Here is a 25,604-nt window from a genome sequence, read left to right on the forward strand (position 1 = left end):
TGGGACTCTAGAGCCAGGCCGGCAAAGTTCACATTCTAGCTCTGCCACTTACTACCACGGATCCTTGGGCCAATCGCTTAACTTCTGTGACTCGGTTTCCTCATCCATACAATGGGGATAATAATTGTTTCAACTCCGTTGTGAGGGTTAAAGAGGGTATTACACACATAAGGGCTTAGACCACTGCCTGGCACATAGTAAGCGCTACCTATATACACTGTCCATGCAGGCTTGGCTCTCGATGTGGCCAAGAGCCCACTCCAAAAACCTCTCCCTTGTCTAGAGTCCAAGTACACAGCCTTCCCCTTTGCCTTGGCAAGATAGGCAGGAGACAGGAAGCAGTAACGATAAGCGGTAGAGGGAAACCGGGGCCAGGTTTGGGCTTGAGGCCTGCCTGCCCAGAATGTGGCAGTCGTACGATCTCCAAAGAGATTTTTCCTTCTGATAAAGTTTCCCTTAAGGTTCCAGTGGCTGGTTGCGTTCCGCTTCCAGTCCAGATGAGGTCTGCTCAAGTGCCAGCAATGACACGCCCCGTGCCGACACTCTCCTGACTGTCCTAGGCTCAGGGGCACGTCTAAATAATGGAGGTTGGGGTGGAGATTCAATCTGTGGCCGCTATCGCTATCTGACGCAGGAAAAGAGGCACACGCTAGTGTTTGGTGAGAGAACAGAGAGCGGGTTTCAATGGGGCCCTTTATATGAAGGTTTGCAGGTCCGGCACTCAAAAGGTTATTTCTTCCGCAGTATTTTGCCTGCAATTAGGGTGGCCAGCATAGGGGAGAAGCGTGTCTGCATTCTCTGCTGCACGAGTAACATGCTTATACAAGACATACCTTTATAAAACACGACATTTCGACAGAAAAAAAAAAATAACAAGGTGCTTCAAAAATGAGGACTTCAAAGGAGATTCAATCACATTATATACAACTGAAAGATGTAAAGAAATTAAAGGCTGAGAAAAAAGCATCAATTTTATGGAAGTGTAGGATTCAGTCTTCATAGGACAAGACGAAAGAGAATGACTTATTCAGGCTGCAGAAGAGACGGCGGAGAAAGAACTTCATGAACCGTCAGCTGTGTGAAGGGACAACACGTGATCGGTAATACCTTGCTTTTATGTGTTGCTTCTGAGGACATGAGAAAAGAAATGTAAATTGTGATGAGAGAAGTGTTCAGCAGATGGGGACTCTGTGAACAGAGATTAAGCAAATAAAAAGGCAAGACTATCAGATACAGAGGGGAGGGTGTAGACAACTCTCCCCCCTCCAAGATCTCCAGGTCATCTCAGTTACTTTTTACAGCCTTTGCATGGGTGATAGATATTACGTATCTCCATTTTCAGAGCTGAAAAGAAAACAAGGCTGTATGTGGGCCAGCAGCTTCCCCGAGGTAACACCACGAGTAGGTGAAACCTGAGTAAAAGCAAATCTGTGTCCTTCTGACTTCAGAGCCTATGTCCTCTGTGCCACGTTGTCTCTCAGATGCAAAATATGTCTTGTGGCAGTTTCCTTTCTTTTATTAATTGTCCTTCAGTGTAGATTTGTCATTGTAGCCTTTGCCCCAAACAAAATAACCTCAGCCTGACAACTGGACCGGAGCAACGAGTTGGTTATATTAGCAGCCACATGTATACCTCTGCTCTGTATGGACTCTCTTCCCTTTGGAGCAGACTCAGGTTGGGGCAGAGATGGCAGAGAGACGAGGAACAAAATACCCATCTTTTCTGGCTTAAATGTAATAGCTGTATTGACGTACAGACACACACACTGGGAGAGACCGCTACCGAAAGATCCAGGGCCTTACTGAAGCACAAACCAAATCAGGCTGTGACTAAATCCACATTGACTTGTGACAACCACTAAACAGAACATATTAAAAGGGATACACAGAGGAGTGACTGGGTGGCTCAGTCCATTAAGTCTCTGACTCTTGATTTCAGCTCACGGCCATGGGATCGAGCCCCACATCGGGCCCCACATGGGACTCCATATCAGGCTCTGCATCAGGCTACATGTTGGGCTTGGAGCCTGCTTAAGATTCTTTTTCTCCGGCTTTCTCTGCCCTCCCCACCTCAAAAAAAGAGGGGATCAGCACTCAAAACAAGGTCATTTCTTTCTAAAATAATATTAATCACAGTGTCTTGAAGTGCGACGGGGAGGAAAAACCACCTGGGGATCAGACGTGACACCAGGTGATTTCCTACTGACCACGAGCCAATATATAGCCAGCACCACCAACCACTGTCAACCAGTAACTCAGAGGAAGGAAACACAACAATAATACCATATGTTCATTGCATCTAATTCAAACTATAACTTCCTGGCAATACTTCCAAGCTAGTGTGCATTTCTCTCCCTAGAGCAGTGAGGGGGAGAAAAAGATAAATCGGAAATAGTTTCTACCTTAAGGAGCTTATAATTGGTAGGGCGGATAAGACATGGGCACACATAATGAAAACCAAAAGGTAACAAAGTGATAGATGCTACTGGAGAAGGGCCAGTTACATGCTGAGGAGTCTCAGAAAGGAAGGAGTTTTGCTCCTAACGTACAGGATTTTTAAAAAGTGCTTCATGGAGGAGGGGGCAGTTAGGCTGGCCGTTGGATAAGCAGGGTTTGGGGGTGGAGAAATTAGGGATGGAGGTGGGAAGGCAAAGAAGAGAGAAAGGCCTTCCGTCTGGCATTTATCATAACGTGACCAGAGGACCGCCTACAACAGAATTTCAGGCAGTTGCATGTGAGGTACGTCTTGAGAAACCTGTAGGATTTCCACAGGCAGAGATGGACAGAAAAGGATTTTCCAGAAAGAGGTGGTATTCCCTCCTCCCAGATCTTGCTGTACACGTGCAGTTGTTACTTAGGCCGCCATTTTGTTCCCCCCAGTTCCTTACCATGAACCAGCTGTCACTCGTTCACCCCAAAGTTGGTTGCCATATGACTGGAATTAGATGCTCTGACCAGAGAGTGACATTTGTTACTTTTCTATTGCTTTCAGGTCTCAGACTTCTAACAGGTTCAATTTAAGTGCACTAAGCTCAAATGTAAACCATTGTTTGGGGCCACCTCCAGTCACCTACACGGTCTTAGGAATGGCTTCTCAAAGCAGGGCGTGTGGACCACCTGTCTCAGAGTGCACAGTGGGGCCTATATCTACAAGCACAATCTGGAACCCCACCCCAAAGCCATTGAATCAGAATCTCTGTAGTGGTTGTCTGGGGATCTGAAAGTTCTCCAGGTGATTCTGAAGCACACTGGAGTTGGAGAAATCTTGAGGGGGAGAGCGAAGGTACAAAGGGAAAAGAGCACAGGAACACTGTGAGTAGAACCTGAGGTACACAAATGGAAGAATGTGGGCCTCAAGGGTTTAGCTGAAGCTACAACATGGGTTGACGTGTTTTCTACTGGCAACAGGCAGCCATTCTTTTCAGTGCCAGAGTGAAGAGGGTAAGCCTGGAGCCAGACAGCCAGGACTCAAACCTTAGTTCCTTGACTCACTAGCTACATAACCTTGGACAAAGCTGTTAGCCTCTCTCTGCCTCAGTTTCGTTATCCATAAAGTGGGGACACCAACCATCCTCACCACACAGCGTCCTCATGGGAGAAAATGAGTTCATATCAAGCATTTAGAACTGTGACTGGCATTTAGTAGGTACGATATGTGTCAACATAAATACTTTTTTTTTTTAAGTAAGCTTTACACCCACCATGGGACTTGAACTCACGACCCCGAGAACAAGAGTCACATGCTCTACTGACTGAGCCAGCCAGATGCCCCGGCACAAATACTTTTGAGTAGAGGTGTGGTATGGTTAAGGTTAGGTTTCCGGAAGATTAACCTAGCAGTAATGTATAGGAGTCAACTGCCCATCCCCTATCAGTAAATCCTATAATTTTGTCCCTCTAACTCAGTGATTCTCAACCTTGGCTGTACATTAGAATCACTTCTCTTCCCCTCCACCCCCAGTCTGGACACAAATTTATCAAGGTAATTCTAATATAGACACACGGTCAAGAAGCAATGCTGTAAATATATTTCAAACTTGTCCATTTCTCATTATTGTGCCCGCACCATATGCAAGACACTGTGCTAGGTCCTTTTCCTGCATTATTTAAACCTTACAACCCTTTGGGGGTCAGTGCTAACATTATCCTCCCTTTAAAGATTGTTAGAAAGGTTGAATGCATTGCTCAGGATTATCCAGCGAGAAAGTAGCAGGACTGGGATTAGAACCGTGGCAGCCTGGTTCCAGAGGCTCCAGGCTGAACCACTACTCTATATTGTGTCTCTAAACCAGGCATCTGCCCTCTCACACTAGACTCTCACTCTCCACTTGCCTTCTCCCTCTCCTCTACCCTTGCTTCGTTGCTTCCCTCTTATCTAGTCTGGACACAACAGCCAATGAGATCTTTTTAAGACATCAACTGGTTCATGTAATGCCCTGCTCACAACCTTCTGACGGCTTCCCAATGTACTTAAGAACTGAAATACAAACTCCTTCCCGTGGCCTTGAAAGTCCTGTGTGGTCCGACTCCTGTTCACTTCTTCAGCCTCATCTCAGGCCAGTTGACTATAATCACTGTATTCCAGCTACACTGGTCATCAGATCCTTGAATGCTTTGAGCTCTTCCTTGCTGGGGCCCTTGAATTTTCTTTTCTTTCTGCCTGGAATGCTCTTCCCCCAGGATCTCTGCATGGATGGGTCTTTTTCATCTTTCAAGTGAGAGCTTAAATGTCACCTCAGCAAGGCCTTCCCTCCCACTCAATGTAAATGCTATCCCCTCAGTCTTTTATTTGTTTTCCTCATGGCACTCACATATTTATATTTAGATTTTCACTTACTTCTTTGTTTATGATTTGTCTTCTATGGTAGAATGTGAGTTCCACAAGAGCAAAGAACATACCTTTGCTGCTATGTATGCTACATACAGTTGTAGAGGGTGTGTACTGCACAAAAGTGCTGCCGTTAAGGGAGTGCATTCGCAAACATTTTCTGGCAAATGGCAGTAAAGTGTCTTAAATAAAAGGATTCTTTTTAAAATTCGCATACAGATGCCATATAGTCTAGTGGTGCCCTGTATGTTCACTGTATTTACCAATATGTATCTAGCTTCTAGCACAGGGCTGAGCATATGGTAAGTAGATGCTCAATAAATATGTTGATTGGATGGACGGAAAGAAGACAAAATTAGAATACTGCTAGAGACAGCCAGAAGAGACAGATCGAAGATTGCTGATATAGTAATCTCAGAAGAGGGAATAAAGGAGAAATTAAAGGCGATTATGCTTGACCTTAGGAACCCAGAGTGGAAAATGGCGCTATTATCAAAGGAATGGAAACCAAATAAGAAAAAAACTGGGTTGAGAAGACACTGATGCCATTTGGGCTATAATTTGAGAAGACGATGCCTTCCAATGTGCTTTTACTGAGTTTGTCACCATTGGACGGTGGGGTTTTAAAGAATATATCTACATTTGCCCTGCACAGTTTTCAAAGTGGTCATGTCAATGCTTTGCAAGGCCCAATCTTCCTTTCAAGGCTGTGCATGGAAATGGCCTGTGTTTTACAACACAGTAAAAGCTAGAAGAGATTAAGGGAGAAGAGACAGAGACACTTTCTCAGTAGATGATGCTCACTCTTTCTTTCCTGCCACACTCCCGCATGGTTTCTTTCAGGTGGTTGCCCTTAAAATCAGTGTTTTTGGGGGGCCCCCGGGTGGTTCAGTCGGTTAAGCATTCAACTTCGGCTTAGGACATGATCTCACAGTTTGCGAGTTTGAGCCCCACGTCGGGCTCTGTGCTGACAGCTCGGAGCCTGGAGCCTGCTTTGGATTCTGTGTCTCCCTCTCTCTCTGCCCCTCCCACGCTCGCACTCTGTCTCTCTCTCCAAAGATAAATAAACATTAAAAAAATTTTTTTTAAATCAGTGTTGTTTTTCTCCCTTTTGTGAATCAACTGCCCCCACCCCACCCCCTGGCTCTAAACTAAGGCTACTATAGAAAATTTCCCGTCCTAGGACGCTGGGAAGCTTTTTCCTCTCTTCCAAGTCCAGCAGCATCCCTACCTCTTGGGATACGGGGTACCTACCTCTGCACACCCGGCAGCAGGAATCCGGAACAGAGACTGGGAATGCACAGGTTAACTTGGGGCAAGTCTTGAGACCACAATACACGTTTCCCTCCTGCCAAGTAAAAACAGAACTTAAGGTCAGAAGGATCTGGGAATAAGTAAAGGCTTCTTAGCTTGGGACCTGGGATGAGTAGGGACTCAAAATGGGCTACTCCTTCCCAGTGCCCTCGCATAGTTAGTTCTAGGTACTTCCGAGATTTGATTATGCTTTATTTTTTTTTTCTTGCTTACTATTTCTCCAGGCCAGAGACTAAGTCACGGAAGAGTTGGCAATCCTCGCTGGGGATCCCCTGAGGTGGTACAGGGTAGTCAGTGAGAGAGCTGCCGTAGCCCCGCCAAAGCCCTAAATATGGTCTTGCCCTTCTCTTCTCTTTGCATTGTATCCCTTGGTCCCCATTGTGCCCCAGCTGGACACTGGGACTTCAGGGAATGCAGATTTGCATGACAGTCCCCCTTCTTTATAAATCTCCAAGCCAGGGAGACAAATTGTCTCGGGGGCCGGGGGGGAATGCAAAATTACACGGGCTGATTGGAATGGACAGCTCAATTCAGCACAAGGCAAGCGAGAGAACCAAACTTACTTGCTGTTAGGTCTGTCTTTACATAGATTCCACCTCCCTAAAGTTCTAGGTTCCAAACATCTTTCCTTACACCTTGTTCTTAATTCTTAGAAGCAATAATTCTGGGGTGAGAAGGCTCCCTAAAAAGTCATTAGGAAGGCAAGGCCACAACCAAATTCTCCCAAACTACTGAGATACCATATTTTTACTACAAGTCCCTAGGGGAAGAGATTCTCAAACGTCCCTTGGCAATCCAGTGTTTAAGGCCGTTACTGGCAATAAAAAGTTTCTACATCTAACTTCATTTCCTCTCACTTCAGGTTAAATGGCCATTTTATTCCATTTTCTGGTTCTACCTATTACATTCTCTGGATTGCACAATTACGTGAAGATATAATCGATTTACTTTACTCCTAGGGTATACACAGTTCTGACAAGTAATGTCACAGAAATAATCATGTTTTGCTGAGAGAGTTCTCAATGCACGGCACCAGGGACAAACTGGTTAGGAGAATACATCAGAGATGGGATCCAAGAGATACCCCTCTTTTCTTGTGAACTGGGGCACTAGGGTGGCTTAGTCGGTGGCATCCGACTTCAGCTCAGGTCATGATCTAACGGTTCGTGAGTTCGAGCCCCGCATAGGGCTCTGTGCTGACAGCTCAGAGCCTGGAGCCTGTTTTGGATTCTGTGTCTCCCTCTCTTTTCTTTCTCTGCCCCTTCCCCACTCGCTCGCGCGTGTGTGCACGCGCGCTCCTTCTCTCTCTCTCTCTCTCTCTCTCTCTCTCTCTCTCAAAAGTAAATAAACATAAAAAAATCGTTGAGTCCTTCTAATGAAGGCTTTGCTGGTGTGACTATTAAGAAAAGGAGGACAAATGAAGACCGTCAGCTGATATTTGTCTATTTAAACAGTCCTAAAGCTTCAAGACCAGCATATAACTGGGTCTGACTTTAACATAGGTCAGGGTTGTTCAGGGTTGATGCAGATCAGGGAGTAGATCAACAGGGAGGCTTAGGATTCAAATGCAATTCATCTTCCATTCAAACACCTCACGGTGTAGGCTCAAAGTAAAGGTGTAAGCACAGAGAAAGCTCTGGTGTTGGGGTAGGGGCCAGCAGGGACATTAAAATGCTGGGTCTTACCGAACAGCTGCACTGGGTGCATTGATTGGGTTGCCGGTTCTGAAAGAGCCCTTCAGCCATGAACAGCTCACCATGTTGGTAAGTGGTCCCGTTGTACTCACATGACTTGCTGGTCACCTTGTTGTTCGCTGGGGGTAAGGAGTCTTCTGGGACAGGGTGGAGAAAAACCACACCGAGTATTAGCATCATTGCAAAGAATGTCATAAATCCCAACAGCAGACAGGGCTGTACCATATAGAGGGAGTTAAAAGATAGCCTCAGGGTGCCTGGGTGGCTCAGTCGGTTAAGCGTCCAACTTCGGCTCAGGTCGTGATCTCACGGCTGGTGGGTTCAAGCCCTGCGTCGGGCTCTGTGCTGACAGCTCGGAGCCTGGAGCTTGCTTCGGATTCTGTGTCTCCCTCTCTCTCTGCCCCTCCCCCGCTCATGCTCTGTCTCTCTCTCTCTCTCTCTCTCTCAAAAATAAATAAACATTAAAAGAATTTTACAGATAGTTTCTAATTCAGTGGCCGATGACTTTAGATAATATTAAAGTGACCAGACAAGAACAGCAACTGATATGATCACCCATCTGTTCTTTTATTTGGTGAGCATTTATTGAGCACCTATGATGTGCCAGGCACTAGAATAGGTACTAGAGAGAAATCAGAGAATGACAAGACTCCTGCCTTGAGGGAGCTAACAGACCAGATGAATAACGTGTTAACTTGCCTGGAAGGAGGGAGTCCTTTCAGAAGACAAACCATCTATTATAACTACCCTGGTAACTTTACCCCCTCCCATGTTTTATATCACTTGGTATGTTCTTGTATGTTTGTTCTGGCCCCTGGGGTCCTTGCTTGTTTTTTTTTATTGAAGTATGGTTACCACACGAAGTCTTTGCTTATTTTTAATTCCATCACCAAGATCTCCCCCCTCCTCCCACTCTTTTCCACCTGCTGAAGTCCTGTTCGATTTTGAAGTCTCAGGAAAAGTCCCTTTTCTTCTGCAAAGCATTCTCCAATAGCTCCAGCCCACGATCTGGACCTCTCAAGACATGTGATTTCTGAAGCACACAGTCTGGGACTTGAATATTACTGTATCTCATATTCCTGAATTATAGTCATCTAGCCAACAATTTACGAAGTGATTTCACACAGATTATTACACCGGAACCTCATAACAACCCTATCAATCAAGGAAGGCAGATCTTGAACTTCATTTTTCATTTGAGGGTAACAAACCTCTGAGGTGGACTTTTCTGAAGTCACAAATGTAGTGAGCGATGGCCCCAAATTCCATCTTCTTTCTATCAGCCTATGTACACATATGCATGTTTTGCTTTTTAAGGACTTGGACGCTGCCTTACGTGTCTCTTTCCTTTGTGGGGTCTAGTGCAGGGTTCCCATGTAGCAAAAACTCAATGCACCAATGCACTTGGTGAGTGGACTCTAAATGGCCTCAAAAAGTCTTTTTACTGGGCTTCCTTAGGATGCATGGTGTGTGTGTGCATGCACGCACACACCCGCCGCCCCCACGCACACACACCAAACAACCCAGATGAAGCTAATCATTGATGTACAAATTAACAATAGATATAAAAAGAGCTGGGAAAGTGCCCTCTGTAGAATAGTGGAAGAAGAGTAGTCAGAGGAGTTGTGTGTTTTGTTAAGGGAAGGCTCAGACAGTGAAAGCGTCCTTTCCTTCCCATCAGTCAAAGGTATACTGAAGGTGCGCCTGGGTGGCTCAGTTGGTTGGGCGTCCAATTCTTGATTTTCGGATCAGGTCATGATCTCACGGTTCCTGAGTTTGAGCGCCATGTCGGGCTCTGTGCTGACAGTCCAGAGCCTGCTTGGGATTCTCTCTCTCTCTCTCTCTCTCTCTCTGCCCCTTTCCTGCTCATGCTCTCGCTCTCTCTCAAAATAAATAAATAAATAAAACTTTTAAAAATAGAAAAAAAGGTATAATGAAATTGAGTCCATCTTATGGGTCAATTATACCTCAGTATGACTGTTTTAAAAAAAAAAAACAGAATAGATGAATCACTAAATTCTACTCCTGAATCCAATATTTTCCTATATGTTAACTAACTAGAATTTAAATAAAAACTTGAAACAAAATAAAACAAAACAGAATAAAATTGTCCTCAGGATGTTGGTGAAAATAATAAAGGTGAATGGTAATAATAATAATAATAATAATAATAATACAGCTAACATTTATTGAGCCCTAATTAATATGCCAGGCACAATGGTGAGTGCTTTTCCATGCATTTTCTCCTTGGCTTTTACTTATTTTGCTGATGGGGAAACTAAGGTTTAAGAAATTAAATGACTTGCCCCAGGTCACACAACTTGTGAGTGGCAGCACCAAAATCTGAACTGATGTCTGATTCTAGAATCATCCGTCCTTGCCACTATCAAGGAGGCTATCAATCACATCAACCCTGGAACAAGGAAGGGGCCATTCGATTTAAAAACCAAAAGCAATGGAACATGAAGGTTATGTTGTTCCTTTACAATGTTTTGGCCTAGAATACCTAGAAAACTGATATCACACTTACTTTGGCTTCAGTGATTTCTATAACTAACTCAATTCTATACTTTGTTATATAAACTGATCTAGCTTCAATTTCTGAGTAACTTACTCCTTGGGTGTGAACTGCTTATTAATGACCCCTTACAGGATGCAAAAGAAGTTCCTTAAAAAGAAGCCTCAGCTCCTAGAAAATGTTTATTTCTTACCAGCAGACCCTAAGTCCTGGCCCCTGCCCACAACGGGACACAACCAGACAGATTTAGCTGGTAGACAGGAATGAAACTCACTGGAGAAAGGACAGGAGCAGGGCCCACTCACCCCCCTGGGCTCTAATTACACCAAATATCTGTACTTTGTGGTGAAGGAAAACTAGGATGACCTACAAAATAATATCTACCGTGACTCTTACAGGAGTTGACAGATCTTTGGAATACCAAAAGAAGAAAAAGTGGGTTGGAATTATTTTGCCTCAGAAGAATGTGGATTGATCTTTGAATTGGGCCTTCTACCAAGGGATCAACGGGGGGGGGGGAGGGGGGCAAGTGCAGGGTGAGGTTTTCCAGGGGAAGCATGACCTTGAGAGTCTTTCTTGCAATAGTCTGCCTAGCGGCCTGGCATGGAGTCTATTAATCTGCTCAACAGGAGATGGGGAGAAAGCAAAAGACAGAAAGACAAAACAGAATCAAAGAAAAAGAAACCAACTATGAGCAAGTTAATGCTAGGTTTACACAATAAATTTATGTTAATAGCTTTCCATTTATTCTTATTTCATTCTTTTAATATCCTTAATGGAGTGGTGGTGGGGGCATTATGAAAGTGAGGCTACTGGTACCCCAAAAGATTTGGCCCATGCCACACAGCTATCTAATAGGAAGCCCAACTCAGACATACAGTTTTCCTGTCTCGAAGTATGTTTTTCTTTACACAGAGTGGGTGTTAAAACTGGCTGGCAGGAAAGAAATTAAATCAGTACATGCAAGAGATATCTGTGCTCTCGTGTTTATTGCAGTGCTATTCACAATAGCCAAGATATGGAAACAGCCTAAGTGTCGGTCAACCGAGGAATGGAAAAAGAAACCATGGTATATATACACAACAGAGTATTATTCAACCTTAAAAAAGAGATCTTGCCATTTGCAACAATACTGGATGGACCTGGAGGACAGTATGCTAGGTGACATAAGTCAGATACAGAGGTAAAAAAAAAAAAAAAAAAAAAAAAAAAAAAAGGCATGATTTCCCTTTTGGTGAAATCTAAAAAATGTCAAATAATAGAAGCAGAAGGTAGAATGGTGGTTCCCGGGGTCTGCGGTTCAGGGAGAAGGGGAGATGTTGGTCAAAGGGTATAAAGCTGCAGTTATGTAAGATGAATACAGCTGGGGAGCTAATGTACAGCGTGATGACTATAATTAATAATATTGTGTTGGGTCCCGGAAATCGGCTAAGAGAGAAGATTTCAGGTGTTCTCACCACAAAACAAACACGAACTATGTGAGGAGATGATGTTAATTAGCTGGACCACACTAATCAATTCAATCTGTTTATGTATAACAAATAAGCATGTTGTACACCTTAAATGTATACAATTTTTACTAAAGAAAAGAATGTTTTTCAAACTGGGAGACAAAGACCACTGAGTCAAAAATCCCAGCTTAGGTATCCACACTCCACAACCTTACACAAGCCACTTTACCCCTCTGGGTCTCAATTTTTCTTTCTTTCTTTTTTTTCTTTAGGGTTTATTTACTTATTTTGAGAGAAAGAGAGGGAGAAACAGAGACAGAGAGAGCAAAAGAGAAAGAGAACGAGTGCAGAAGGGGCAGAGAAAGAGAGAGGAATCCCAGGCAGGCTCCACTATCAGCGTGGAGCCCGATGTGGGGATCGATCTCATGATCATGAGACCATGGCCTGAGCCAAAATCAAGAGTCAGACGCTCAACTGACTGAGCCACCCAGGCACCCCAAGGGGTCTCAATTTTTCTAAGAATGGGACATACGGAAGTGTTGAGTCACTGTATCATACACCTGAAACTAACCTAACACTGTATGTTAACTATACTGGAATTAAAATTTAAAAACATATATTTAAAAAGCCTCCCCCAAAACTTAGTGGATTAAAACTATAAGAACTAATAATAATAATAATTACTTAATTAATTAATTAAACAGGCATGGACTCAAATGCTAGCTGCACAGTAAAGTGGAACAGCAAGGCCCTTACATTCTTCATTTATAATGCAAAGGAAAGAATGCATTCTCAGAAATTAATTAATTAATTAAGTTTGGAGAAGTGATTTGGAACCTGAAGTTTTATCTAATAAAAATGGGTAGTTGTTTCATTAAAAAAAAAAAAAAAAAGAATGGGACGTGGGAGTTAAATTTCCCCTTACATCTTTAAAACTGTTTTTTAATGTGTATTTATTTTTGACTGAGAGAGAGACAGAGAGAGAGGGAGACACAGAATCCGAAGCAGGCTCCAGGCTCCGAGCTGTCAGCACAGAGCCCGATGCGGGGTTCAAACTCATGAACCGTGAGATCATGACCTGAGCCAAAGTTGAATGCTCAACCAACTGAGCCACCCAGGCGCCCCTTGCCTTGGATTTTAGAAGGCCAACACAGCATGCAAGGAACCACAGAAGCAAGGAAGGCCACCTGGTACTCTACCCTCTGCCTTCCTCGATTTTCCAAGGTGGCCGGGCTTCTAACCAACTATCCTTGGAACACATTCGGTGTTCCTGGCTGAAAAGTGGCAGAAAATGCGTCCAAAGCATAGCTGGCCTCAAAGCCCCTCAGGGGAGTGCTACTCTGAGGAGAGGCGGGGCAAGGACATCGTGGGGTAAGGAGACCAGCACGATGCCATCTGACTATAGTTATGCCAGGAATAGAAACTACTTCTTCCACACACCCCTCCATCCCATTAAGGATGGCCTTATAAATAGCAGAACTATGACTTCCAGGGGGCTCAAAAAACACTCCCCTATCCTAAATATCTCTTCCTTCCTTTTCTCTCACTGCTACCTCAAATGCCATCATTAGAAGTCCATTACTTTGGGGTAAATGACTGTCTTTGGGCAATCAGATTTTATAATCCCAATACTTCTACGAGAGGTTACACATTGTCAGGAATATCTTAGTATGAATAGCCTTGCCACAAGTTTCTTTGGTTTTGTTTTGTTTCTCTTCAGAGAAACTGACACATTTTAACCAAGAAGTCTGTGGTCCTATCCCACTTCCTTTGGTACACCATTCTCTTCCCTCCTGGCACTAGCCTTCTTCCCACCCTCGGGAACCCAAAGTCCGCATGCCAGCTGCTGACTTCTCCACTCTCCCTACCCTCAAATTTCTATTTTCTTAGTGGGCCACTTCTTGGCTCTTCAGAAAGGTCGCTTGTACGTCAGGAGACTAATCAGGTCCCACTGTTTATGAGAGATGCAAACCCCTCCAGAGCTCCCAGTTGCCAATCTCCTGGTCTCCAAGCCTCTCCCTTCTTTTGCCATTGCTGCCATTACTCAGGTTCCTACTTTACTCTTGATGGCTCAGCCTGGTGCTAATGTGTCCAGTCTCATTCTCTGTCATCCGACTGGTCGGCTCCCAGCACATATGCAGACCATGCCGGAGGTGGTGGTGGATGGGGAATTGAGAGATGAAGGTACAAGCCTTGAAGGAAGAGGTTACCTTCCCTTGAATTATGATCACACACACACACACACACATCCTGAAAAAACCCGAAGAACATAGAGGGATTCCCTTCTTTCCATGGATAACTGGACATTTAATTAAACGATGTTTGTTTTGTGTTTATGTGTACGGTAGGTAAATAAGGCATGCCCCTGACTTCAAGGAGAATCCTGCTGTCCTCAGAGGGGCTGGCACAAAAAGATGTTAAATGAGAACACATTTAAATAAGTCATAAAGGTGAAGGCTAGAAGAGAGGTCAGATTATTTATCACAAATTGGCAAACTATGCCAAGTGGGAAGGAATACCACCTGCATCACTAACGATTTCAGTCAGACACTAGAAAGCTGTGGAATTTCTCATTCCAAAATTAAGTTTCAAGTTTCTGTTGGAAAGAAATTCGACTTGAAGGCCAGAGGCTAGACTAGGTGACTATTCTGGGTGTCTTCCAACCAGAGAAAGACAATCCTACAAAACTAGTCACGGAAGCCCAGCTGTCCTCCCACTAGTGGGACAGACCCTAGTCAGGACTCTGTGTTCCCAATCCGACCATAATGAGATGGTTCTTTGCCGCTGACACTATCCGGCACCTTCTGGGGCAAGTGTGAGCTATCGCGGTGCTTTCTAAAACACACTGTTTTAAAGCGTGTAAATTTGGGCTGGCTCTTAGGCCTTGGCCCAGATGGAAAGAAAGCAGACAGCTAAGGATGCTCGTGGGAGACCACTTATGCTCCACCAAGGAGTGCTGCTGTAGTGAGAGAGGGACAGTGGGGTGCTGTGTCTTGTTTCTTTGGGATGCTCAGTAAAAGTGAAGGTACTGCTTCAAGTGGGTCTAGCGGCCACAGCAGCGATGCCTACCATTCAGATCTCTTCCTTTCCATGCTTCAACCGCTCCCGCTTCTTTTTTCCCTGGGCCTCTCCAAGCGATGACTTAAATGCACCGGCTTTCCTGGGACAGAGACCTAAGACTTCCAGATCTTCTCCAAACGCTCCTCTTCCATAAAGACTTAGCTCTTCTCTGGCCCACCACATTGAGGTCCTTATATAGGGAGGCATAGGACTTACCTCAGCAATTTATGCTAAGGTGTCAATGGAAGGAAATGTTTGAAAACAGGTTATTTTTCTAGATAATTAAATTGTTACCATGGCCCTTTGATGTTTGAAGCTATTGGCTTTGCAGAATGTTGGGCTTATGTGGTGGAGATCACTGAAAACACAGCCTCCACAATATGTCCTATTGGGAGGAGAGGCCTGACTTCAGGGTTTTCCATTTGGGTTCAAATTCCAGGCTCACTATTAATTAGTTACCACCTATTAGCTGAGCAAGTCACTTCGTATTACTGAGCCTCCATTTCACCATCTACAAAATGGAGCTCGTAACAGTACCTACTTCATAGGTTGTTGTGAGGAACCAACAAGATAAGACGCATAATGAGCTTGGCATAATACTGGGTGCATATTAATGCTTAATAAATGTTGTTACTGTATTATTACTATCAGCTATAAATGACAGGATTTCTGGAAGGTAGAAAGTAGGTTGGTAAGGCAGCAGATGTGGGGCTGCCTAATCTTTACAGTGCCTGCGTTAGACTGAATGTTTGTGTCCGCCTCGCCCCCCCAAATTCATGTATTAAAAACCTAATCTCCCAACGTAATGGTATTAGGAGGTGGGACCTTTGCAAAAGACATGAACAGACACTTTTCCAAGGAAGACGTCCAGACGGCCAACAGACATGTGAAAAGAGTCTCAACATCACTCATCATCGGGGAAATACAAATCAAAACTACAATGAGAGATCACATGACACCAATCAGAATGGCTAAAATTAGCAACGCAGGAAACAACAGGTCTTGGTGAAGATGTGGCGAAAGAGGAACCCTCTTGCACTGTTGGTGGGAATGCAAACTGGTGCAGCCGCTCTGGAGAACAGTATGGAGGTTCCTCAAAAAGTTAAAAATAGAACTACTCTGTGATCCAGCAATTATACTACAAGGTATTTACCCAAAAGATACAAAAATACTAATTCAAAGGGATATGTGCAGTCTGATGTTTACTGCAGCATTATCAACAGCACTATCGGCAATAGCCAAACTATGGAAAAAGCCTAAATGTCCATCAACTGACGAATGGATAAAGAAGATGTGGTTTATATATACAATGGAATACTACTTGGCAATGAGAAGAATGAAATCATGCCCTTTGCAATAATGTGGATGGAGCTAGAGAGTATTATGCTAAGCAAAATAAGTCAGTCAGGGAAAGAAAAAGACCATATGATCTCACTCATATGTGGAATTGAAGAAAAAAAATGAGCATTGGGAAAAAAAGAGTGAGAGAGACAAACCAAGAAACAGAGTCTTAATGACAGAGAACAATCTGATGGTTACCAGATGGGAGGTCGGTAAGGGGATGGGTTCAATAGGTGATGGGGATTAAGGAGTGCGCTTGTGATGAGCACCGGGTTTTGTATGGAAGTGCTGAATCACTAAATTATACACCTGAAACTAGTATCACACTGTATGTTAACTGGAATTTAAATAAAAACTTGAAAAAGAAAAAAAGGAGGTGGGGGCCTTTGGGAGGTGATTAGGTCAAGATGGCAGAGCCCGCAGGAATGGGATTAGTGCCTTTATCAGAAGACACAGGAAGGAGATGATCTTTGTTCTCGGCATGTGAAGAAGCAGCCTGAAGGTGGGTCTATAAGCCAAGAAGTGGGGTCTCTCCAGACACCAGATCTGTTGGCGCGCTGATCTTGGACTTCTCAGCCATCACAACTGTGAGAAACAAATGTTTGTTCTAGCAAACATGGTATTTTTGTTCTAGCAGCCCACGCTAAGACAACTGTTCTCCACTGCCCTGTAGAACTTCTCAATAATTGCCAGCTTCTGGGGCTCCTGGGTGGTTCAGTCGGTGAAGTGTCCAACTCTTGTTTTCTGCTCAGGTCATGATCTCGCGGTTTAGTGAGTTCAAACCCTGAATCGGGCTCTGCGCTGACCGTGAGGAACCAGCCTGGGATTCTCCCTCTCTCTGCCCCTCTCCCCACTCGCTGCCTAATAAATAGATACACGGATAGATAGATAGATAGATAGATAGATAGATAGATAGATAGATAACCGGATTCTGAGTGGTGACTAGAAAGTCACCTCTGAGCTATCACATTCACTAAGAATCCTTTTATGCCTCTGCTCTCGGTGGACTGGTAGAGCAGACTGTTCCTGCCACATCGATACTTCCAAAGGTGGCCAGTCCACTCTGTCCCTCAGCTCGCTTCCTCTTTGCTCTGCCAGAGTGCCTGACATGGCCCCGGGTTTAAGCATTAGCTAGAAAAGGGCTTTGCTGTTTTCAGAGGTTCAATGAGTTTGTAGTAATGACTACCGAACACTGGAAAAGTCCCGCTATGAAGAGCAAGGCCTTGGGGCAGGGGACAAAAATCCACAGCATGCTGTCACTTCGCACCCACCCGGGAGGCTGTAATAAAAAAGACAAGAACACCAAGTGTTGGCAAGGATGTGGAGAAACCGGAGCCCCCTTCCACTGCTGGTGGGGGTGTAAAAATGTAAAATGGTATAGCTGCTTTGGCAAAGAGTTTGGCGGTTTCTGAAAGTTAAATATAGAGTTACCACATGAATCAGTAATTCCACTGCTGGGCGTGTATCCAAGAGGAGTCAAAGCAGGGACTCAAACAGATACGGTACGTGGATGTTCACGGCTGCATCATTCCGAGGAGCCAGAAGCCCAAAGGTGGAAACAACCCAAGTGTCCATCAGTGAATAAATGGATGAACAATAAGCGGTATATCCATACAGTGCAATGTTATTCAGTTGGACTAGATGACCCTTGACAACATTCGACTAAGGAATAAAGCCAGACACAAAAGGTCACAGGACATAGGATTCCATTTGGATGAAATGTCCAGAATAAGCAAATCCACAGAGGCAGAAAGGACATCAGTGGGTGTCAGGAGCTGTGGAGAGGGAAGAATGGGGGATTGACTGCCAGGGGGTATGAGCCTTCGTTTTAGGGGGTTGACAATATTCTGAAGTGGACAGTGGTGACGGTGGTGGTATGTTGTAACTGCCCTGAATTCACAGTGAATTGTATCTCAATAAAGCTGTTACAACGAAATCACTAAACGCCCTTACAACGCGGACACGGGGGGCTGGGTACCCGCGTGGAACAGGCTTAAGCAAAATGAAGGTGCTATGTAAGGTGACGGGGAGGCAGACAAAGAAGGGAAAGGTAAATGAAACAGGAAAGGAGAACCCACAAAGGGGTCTGGGGGCTGGGATGGGGAGGTCGATGGGAAGTCATAATTTGGTCTGGTGCTCCGTGGCCATGCCGCAGGGCACCCACCTTGGGAGGCGGGATAGGCCTGCCAGGCAGCTGAGCCAAAGGAAAGGGCTGATGCGGGGCTGGATTTTCCCGCTTGGAATCTTCAAGAAGACCATGTTTGGGCCCACACCAAGACTACTGGCCTCACTACTCGCACCCCCAGCCCAACCCCCCAGTGGGGTCCCAGGGCAGGAAATTCTTGCGGCAGACTCAGGAGATCACTCTGCAGCTCAAGAGACAGAGACACAACACTCTGTCCCAAGCAAGAAGGTGCCGAGTGAGAGGAAACAGTCATCTGCCGGTCCAGCTGGACAGGCGACTGGAAGAAAGCGCTTTCTGAAAGCTCACACCCCAGTGTAATCCTGCTTCTTCCCTCCTCACCCGGAACCCATCTGTGGGCTGTTTTTCATCCCGCTTCCCTTAATGTTTCAACTGTTGGCAGTCAGTAGCTGACCTTGCTGGGATGTGCCCTCTTGTCAGACAGATGCCAGGAATGACGGCTAGAGGAGAGGGTTTACGCCGGAGGGAAGACCCGTGTCTCTAGGACGCAAGTGGTGCTGGTCTGCATCTCTGGGCCTACGGCTTCTGATGAACTCTCCGCATTTGTGAGTATGTGTATTTGTTGGGGACAATCATTTCATTGGCTTCTACTTCACGGGGATATAAGGGGAGCAAACGAGATTCCATATGTTTTGAAAAGGCTCGGGGAGGAAAGAAGCTAGAGCCAACACAACCCATTGATGATGACTGTCTGCAGTTTTACCAGGTACATAAGCACCTGAAGGCACGGAGATCTGTCACTGAGTCAGCTCCAGTGGTCCAGTGTCCAGAACTTACTCCATCTCATGATGGTTCCGCCGACTCAGAAAAGGCCCCTCAGTTTGTGATTTGCTGCCTTTCAGGCGGCAATCCTGGCCCTGCAGTGTCAGTCTCCTGCCTGTGGGCGAGCACCCAAGGGTTGAGGCTATAGGTATGGAGCAGTCTCATGGCATGGTCCAGCCAGGGTAACGAAGCACATCTCAAAGATGCATCCCCTTGGCTAAAGAACGCTCTACTTCAGGGGCACCTGGGCGGCTCAGTCAGTTAAGCATCCGACTTCAGCTCAGGTCGTGATCTCGCGGTTCGTGGGTTCGAGCCCCTCGTGGGGCTCTGTGCTGACAGCTCGGAGCCCGGAGCCTGCTTCGGATTCTGTGTCTCCCTCTTTCTCTCTGCCCCCCCCCCAATAAACATTAAAAAAAAATTAAGAATGTTGTACTTCAGACCAACCAGTCGTTATCCCCCTCCCCCCACTGTGCTCCTTGACAACTCTGCCCTGGCTCACCCTAGACCCAACCACCATCAGAGACCAACCTTTGCTTGCTCATATTGTAGCCAACCCTCACCATCCATCCAGCATGCTCTGATTTCTTGTGGCTGCTCTAATGGCCCGCTTGTCTGTACCCTACAGCCTAGCATCTGATAACAAGCGTACTATTTGCTAAATGATCAACGTTGCAATAGCAACACATGCTCAAATGCTGTGAGTCTATTATTAATTCTGTTCACATAGAGCAAGGCTGTTCTCATAGAGCAAGAAGTATGACTGAGAAGGGGGTCCATGGGTTCTCTCAAAGTGTTCCACGACCGAAAAGAGATGCCTCTGCTAGTTGAACACAAAGCCAGGAGCCTGTGGGATTCACTTCAGCGGCACTGGAACCCTGCTGGCAGTTCAGGCCAGTTCTCAGGCTCTAGGGTCACGCATGCTCAGTTTCTGCTTTCTGGAGGCTGAGAGCAGTTACCGGTGACAGCTTCCCATAATCCAGTCTTTGCAGGGAACCTCTCCATGTCCTGTCCTGTCAAAATGTCTTCCTCCACTTTACTGAGCAGCTTTATCATCAGCTCCATTATTCAGCTCATGGACCATTGCAATCTCATTCGGGCCTCGTTTGCATCTGTCCAGAGAGGAAGCCATTTCCAGCTTCCTGTTGGAGATCTACATGGGAAACCCTAGAAGGCTTAGGTAATGAGAGTGGAACGAACACCATTACTTAGTGCCAAAGCAACGACTCAAACTTCATTTTACTGAGAGCCACAAAACTTGAGGGCTAGGGAAGCCCACTAAAATCTAGTCCAACGACTGGGAAAGAAGAAAACCAAATCCTTCTGTTTTCAGGGGCCAACTTCCAAATCCCAAGTCTTCACTGGAACTCAGGTTATATAGCCGAACATAAAGAGCATTTTCTTGTCTTATTCCTATGCTACTATCCAATAGGTTTTAAAATTGGTTTAATTACCCAGTGGTGGGATAAATGGACTTGTAGTTGAAATGGGAATGTTAAATCAACTATTCTGCATGACACCGGATTGTTAATGGCAGGTTGTGTAGTAACACGTGTCACTCACTGCCTTCCTCTTCTCCCTAAATAAATTAAGAATGAGTTCTACTATTACTTGGTTAGTTCTAATCCTTTGGGAGCTAGGCTTTTTTTTTTTTGAAGGTCAATGACCCTTTGAAATGGACAAATTAGTCACTACCCTCAAGCAGCATTTACAGAAACAATGTGAGGCATCTGGCCGAGACAGTGGGGAGTGCAGTCAAGCATTCCTTTGTACTGCCTACCCCAGCATTTCCCAAGTCTGCTCTGCGGAGCACTACTACTCGGCAAGATGCTCTGTGCAAACAAAAATTCCGTGCTTCAAATAAAGTTGGGAAAAGATCCACATTCTATGCTCGCAAACAAAAATTCCGTGCTTCAAATAAAGTTGGGAAAAGATCCATATTCTATGCTCACAATATCCCTCTCGGTGTGTTAAAGGATATCAGAAGTCCCGCAGTAAAGAAAGAAACCTGTTTTTCACTACGACCCCACATCTTCTCAGACTGATTTTTTCTGAACTGCTGCACTTTTGTTTTCATCTATGTGATAACTATGACCACCCGAGGAAGACTCGTAACTAGGTATTTTGAGGATCTGGACATTTGCCATCTCGTGGACAGCCAGACACTACTGAATTCAGGACCCTGCTCCCCAACCCTCAGTCACTCAGCCTTCCTCGAAGACCTAACGTATTTCTCCTGGGTAGCTATACAGCACCTCTTGCATCTTTTTCCTGTCCTCTCCTCTCCTCTCCTCTCCTCTCCTCTCCTCTCCCCTCCTCTCTTTTCTTTTTTCTTTCATTAGCGAGCCCTGTAAAACAAGAGAAAACGCCCCCTATGAAATACTGGATAGTGTTATTAACTTGAACCATACAGTTTGGCACTTGCAACAACAACCCAGTGACATCAGGCATGGGGGGAGGTGGGCAGTGAAAGAAGTCAAGCCCAGGAAGTTTGGATTTTTCCTGTAGAGGAGGAGAAGCCAGTGAAGTGATTTCGGCAGTAAAGTTATTTGGTGAGGTGAGTATTGCTGAAAGACTGGCCTAGGACAACTGGAGGAAACCACGGGGTTGGAGGCAGGACCTGTCGGGAGGCTGGAGAAAGAACCTAACGGAAGAAAAGAGGCATTCAGTACTTGAGGATTAATTGAGAAAACGTATCCCCCAACACGCATTTTGTTGTGTTTGGAAAAGTGTTAGTGGCAGGCTTCAGAGAGTGGTCCCCAGAGGCCATTGGCAGAGGCAGAGGGAAGGCGGTGGCAAACGGAGAAGGTTCCAGGCTGCTTGGAGCAGTCAGAGTGCTGTTAGGAAAAGTCGGTCCACTTCTTCCTGGAGACTAAATGAGGCGGCTCGTCAGCCTTGTCATGGAACTACCAGAGGAAAAAAGGAAGTATGGCGTTTCCCTCCAAGAAGAACCTTCAAGTATGGAAGCCGAAGTCCCTGCTGGGCACAGGGTAGCACACGTAAGAGTATACAATACAGAGACTGAAAAGCAAGTGTTTAGGGAATCTGGATGCAAAAAAACTGCACCACAGATCGCCCTGGGATGGCGAGTAGTCCTCAGGAAATGAAGGCGTGAACAACAGTCACAGGGTGGCCCCCCTCCTCATTTCCGAGTGATGTGATCACAAGCAACCGTGACTGTAGGGGTCGGAGATGAGGCAAGGAGATAAGGTTTGCTGCCATCTTTGGATTTAGCAGGACTGGAGCTGCAAATACGAGGTTCAATCATTGCTTTGGGCCCATCATTATCAAAAGAAGAGGGTGCCTTAATTCTCATGACGACCAGGGTTTCTGATGGGAGCAGTTTCAAGGTTCACACCTCGGCCCACCCCAAACTGGGAACCTTTGAGCATAATGACAGATATCACTGATGGGAGTGTGGCATATGCAGACATTTCGGAGACAGAAACGAATCTGAGAGCCATAGTTCTGATAATTACAGTGATAGCATCAATATCATTAGCAGCTGCTATTTACTGACTCGTGCCTACACTGAGCAGGCTCTGCATTCGGCACCATATGTGCGTGTCCATCAGCCCTGTTCTCCCAGATGCCACCCCATGAGGTAGGTCTTGCTGTTATCTCCCTTACAGATGAGGAAACTAAGGTCAGAAAGCGGTTAGACTGGGGGCGCCTGGATGGCTCAGTCGGTTAAGCATCCCACTTCAGCTCAGGCCATGATCTCACTGTTCATGAGTTCGAGGCCCGCGTCGGGCTCTGTGCTGACAGCTCGGGACCTGGAGCCTGCTTCGGATTCTGTGTCTCCCTCTCTCTCTGTTCCTCCCCTGCTTGCTCTCTGTGTCTCTCTCTCAGGAAATGAATAAACATTAAAAAAAATTGTTTTAAAGAAAAAAAAAGAAAGTGGTTAGACTGGAGCCAGAACCATGGTGTCTGGCCCCGGAAGCGGAGCTACACTACATTCCTCTCGAGATCTCTATACTGCATTACGTGAAGCCACCGCTTGGGCAACACAGCCACCCACACAAAATCCTCTGCGACACTCAAACTGCTCTTCCGAAGTTCTTCTCCCTGGGAAGAACCCCCTGCCTCACTTGCGTGCCTGCTCTTTCGCTGGCACAAAGAACATCTAAAAAAAATTTACAAGGACCAAAAGGAAGCACGTGACTACCTCCCCTCATGATAACCTCACATGGTTATTAGGGAGAGTGTGTGGGAGCAGGTGGGGGAGGCTCTAACCTTGGGCTGTGCTTTCTTGACAGTGGCGGCAAGAGGGGATGGTCACAAACTACAGATTACCTTCGTGGTGACTGGGCCGGTGAAATGATCTCGGAATGGAACGATTCCCTCTACAGAACCTGAAAATGGCATCAGGAGCCGGCAAAGCGTCCCGGAAACCACCCGCTCTCTATTCAAAGCGTGGTATGGGGACCGGCAGCATCAGTGTTCCCTGGGAAATGGTCAGAAATGCAGGATCTCAGACCCTCACCCTGACCTACCGAATCAGCCAGCGTCTGTGCCCCAAGAGGATTCCCAAGGATTCACATGCATTTAGTACAGTTCTGAGAGGCATTGCTTTAGGGCTTCCGGTTCTAAAGCTCACTGAAGGTTTTCCAAACCTTCAATAATACCCTAGAAAAGGAGTCAGCTTCTCAAAGGTACTGAGAAGGCTTTTTTAATTTTTTGTTTTCTTAACTTTTAGAGAGAGAGAGCGTGGGAGAGTGGCAGAGGGACAGAGACAGAGACTGAGAGAGAGAGAGAATGAATCCCAAGCAGACTCCACGCTGTGCAATGAGGGACTCGATCCCACCACCCTGGGATCATGATCTGAGCCGAAATCAAGAGTCAGATGCTCAACTGACTGAACCACCTGGGCACCAGGAGAAAGCTTTTTTTTTTTTTTTAATGTTTATTGATTTTTGAGAGATACAGACAGAGCACAAATGGGGAGGGGCAGAGAGAGGAAGACACCAAATCCGAAGCAGGCTCCAGGCTCTGAGCTGTCAGCACAGAGCCCAACACGGGGCTTGAACCCGCAAACCACAAGATCATGACCTGAGCCAATATTGGACGCTTAACCGTCCAATTTGAGCTACCCAGGCAGAGAACGCTTTTTTATTCCTAGTTCTGGACATATACATGTGCCATTTGTTCCACACTGCCTCAACCTCTGCCTCCTGGGAGCAATAGGCAAGCAATCCTAGAACTCCCTGCCACTCACAACCTTTGTCTCAAACTGCTGTCTCTATGAGAAATGGCAAAATGCCTTTAATGCAAGACCAGGATCCCGGGGAAGTGAGGCTATCTGCGCAAATTCCAAATACTTTAAGACTACAGCAATAATTCTCAGCTGAAGGCAATGCTACCCCCAGAGGACATTGGACAACGTCTGGAGACATTTTCTGTTGTCACAAGTAGGGGAAGATGCTACTGGCATCTTGCAGGTAGGGGTGAGGGATGCCCCTACCATCCTCCAGTACACAGGACAGTGACAACAAAAAACTACCTGGCCCCAAAGCAGGTGAGAAACCCTGGACCAGAGGAAATAATAAAAACAAATGACCTGACACGTAAATACTCGATACAAAACTAGGGAGAAAGGGAACTTTGTTGAAAGGGCTTTCTCCGTTCTGACCAACAGCTGTGGGTTGAACACAATAGCTCTGGCTGCCCTTGAAGGAGTGATGTACTCCTTTTTGGCTTAGAGAGTTGGGCTCTTCTTCTTCAACCCAAGGTTCATCTCCAAAACTACACCATGTAAAAGCAACTGCTCAGAAGCCACTGATACACCCCAACAGCCTTTTTTGCAAATATTAACGTTCAAACTCAGCATTAAATAAAACAAGAAAAAAATACCTTCGCCTTTTCCTCTCTACGAGAGAAGGCATACACCATGACATAGTTTAAAACAGAGGGGCGCCTGGGTGGCTCAGTGGGTTAAGCGTCCGACTTTTGATCTCAGCTTGGGTCTTGATCTCAGGTGTATGCGTTCAAGCTCCACACTGGGCACTGTGCTGGTAATGAAGTCCACTTAAAAACAAAACGGGCGCCTGGGTGGCTCAGTCGGGTGAGCATCTGACTCTTCATTTTGGCTCAGTCATGAGCTTTCAATCGTGGGATTGAGCCCTGCATTGGGCTCCTCACAGAGCGCTGAACATGGAGACTGCTTGGTATTCTCTCTCTCTCTCTCTCTCTCTCTCTCTCTCTCTGCCCCTACTCGGCTCATGCACATGCACTTGCACTCTCTCTGTCTCAAAATAAGTAAATAAACATTAAAACAAAACAAAACAAAAAGCTAAACTAGAAAAAACATGAACCAAGAAGTAGCTAGAAGAACTACCAACCAATAGAGTTAATGTAATTATTGTATGTGAGCATTAGAAGATTCTGAGTTCCCTGGTAGCCAGGGCAAAAAGTTCCCCTTTTAAAGCCTACCTTT

The 25,604-nt window shown here is 45.6% G+C and overlaps 1 protein-coding gene across 9 annotated transcripts in view; it reads right to left on the reverse strand.

Moving 5' to 3' along the window:
- The window catches only part of CHRDL1 (chordin like 1), a 116,204-nt gene that overhangs the window by 32,544 nt on the left and 58,056 nt on the right, over nucleotides 1-25,604 (reverse strand). For 6 of the 9 annotated variants that reach the window (XM_053201547.1, XM_027054984.2, XM_027054983.2 and 3 more), the window contains 2 exons: nucleotides 7,828-7,973; nucleotides 6,083-6,176 (listed from right to left, as the gene is read on the reverse strand). In XM_053201547.1, coding sequence (XP_053057522.1) covers nucleotides 6,083-6,176; nucleotides 7,828-7,973 — 240 coding nt within the window. The remainder of the gene's footprint in view (nucleotides 1-6,082; nucleotides 6,177-7,827; nucleotides 7,974-25,604) is intronic. The other 3 variants (XM_027054986.2, XM_027054985.2, XM_027054982.2) reach the window with 1 other exon arrangement.

This window comes from Acinonyx jubatus, chromosome X, assembly GCF_027475565.1.
Source record: "Acinonyx jubatus isolate Ajub_Pintada_27869175 chromosome X, VMU_Ajub_asm_v1.0, whole genome shotgun sequence".
Classification (NCBI taxonomy): Eukaryota; Metazoa; Chordata; class Mammalia; order Carnivora; family Felidae; genus Acinonyx; species Acinonyx jubatus.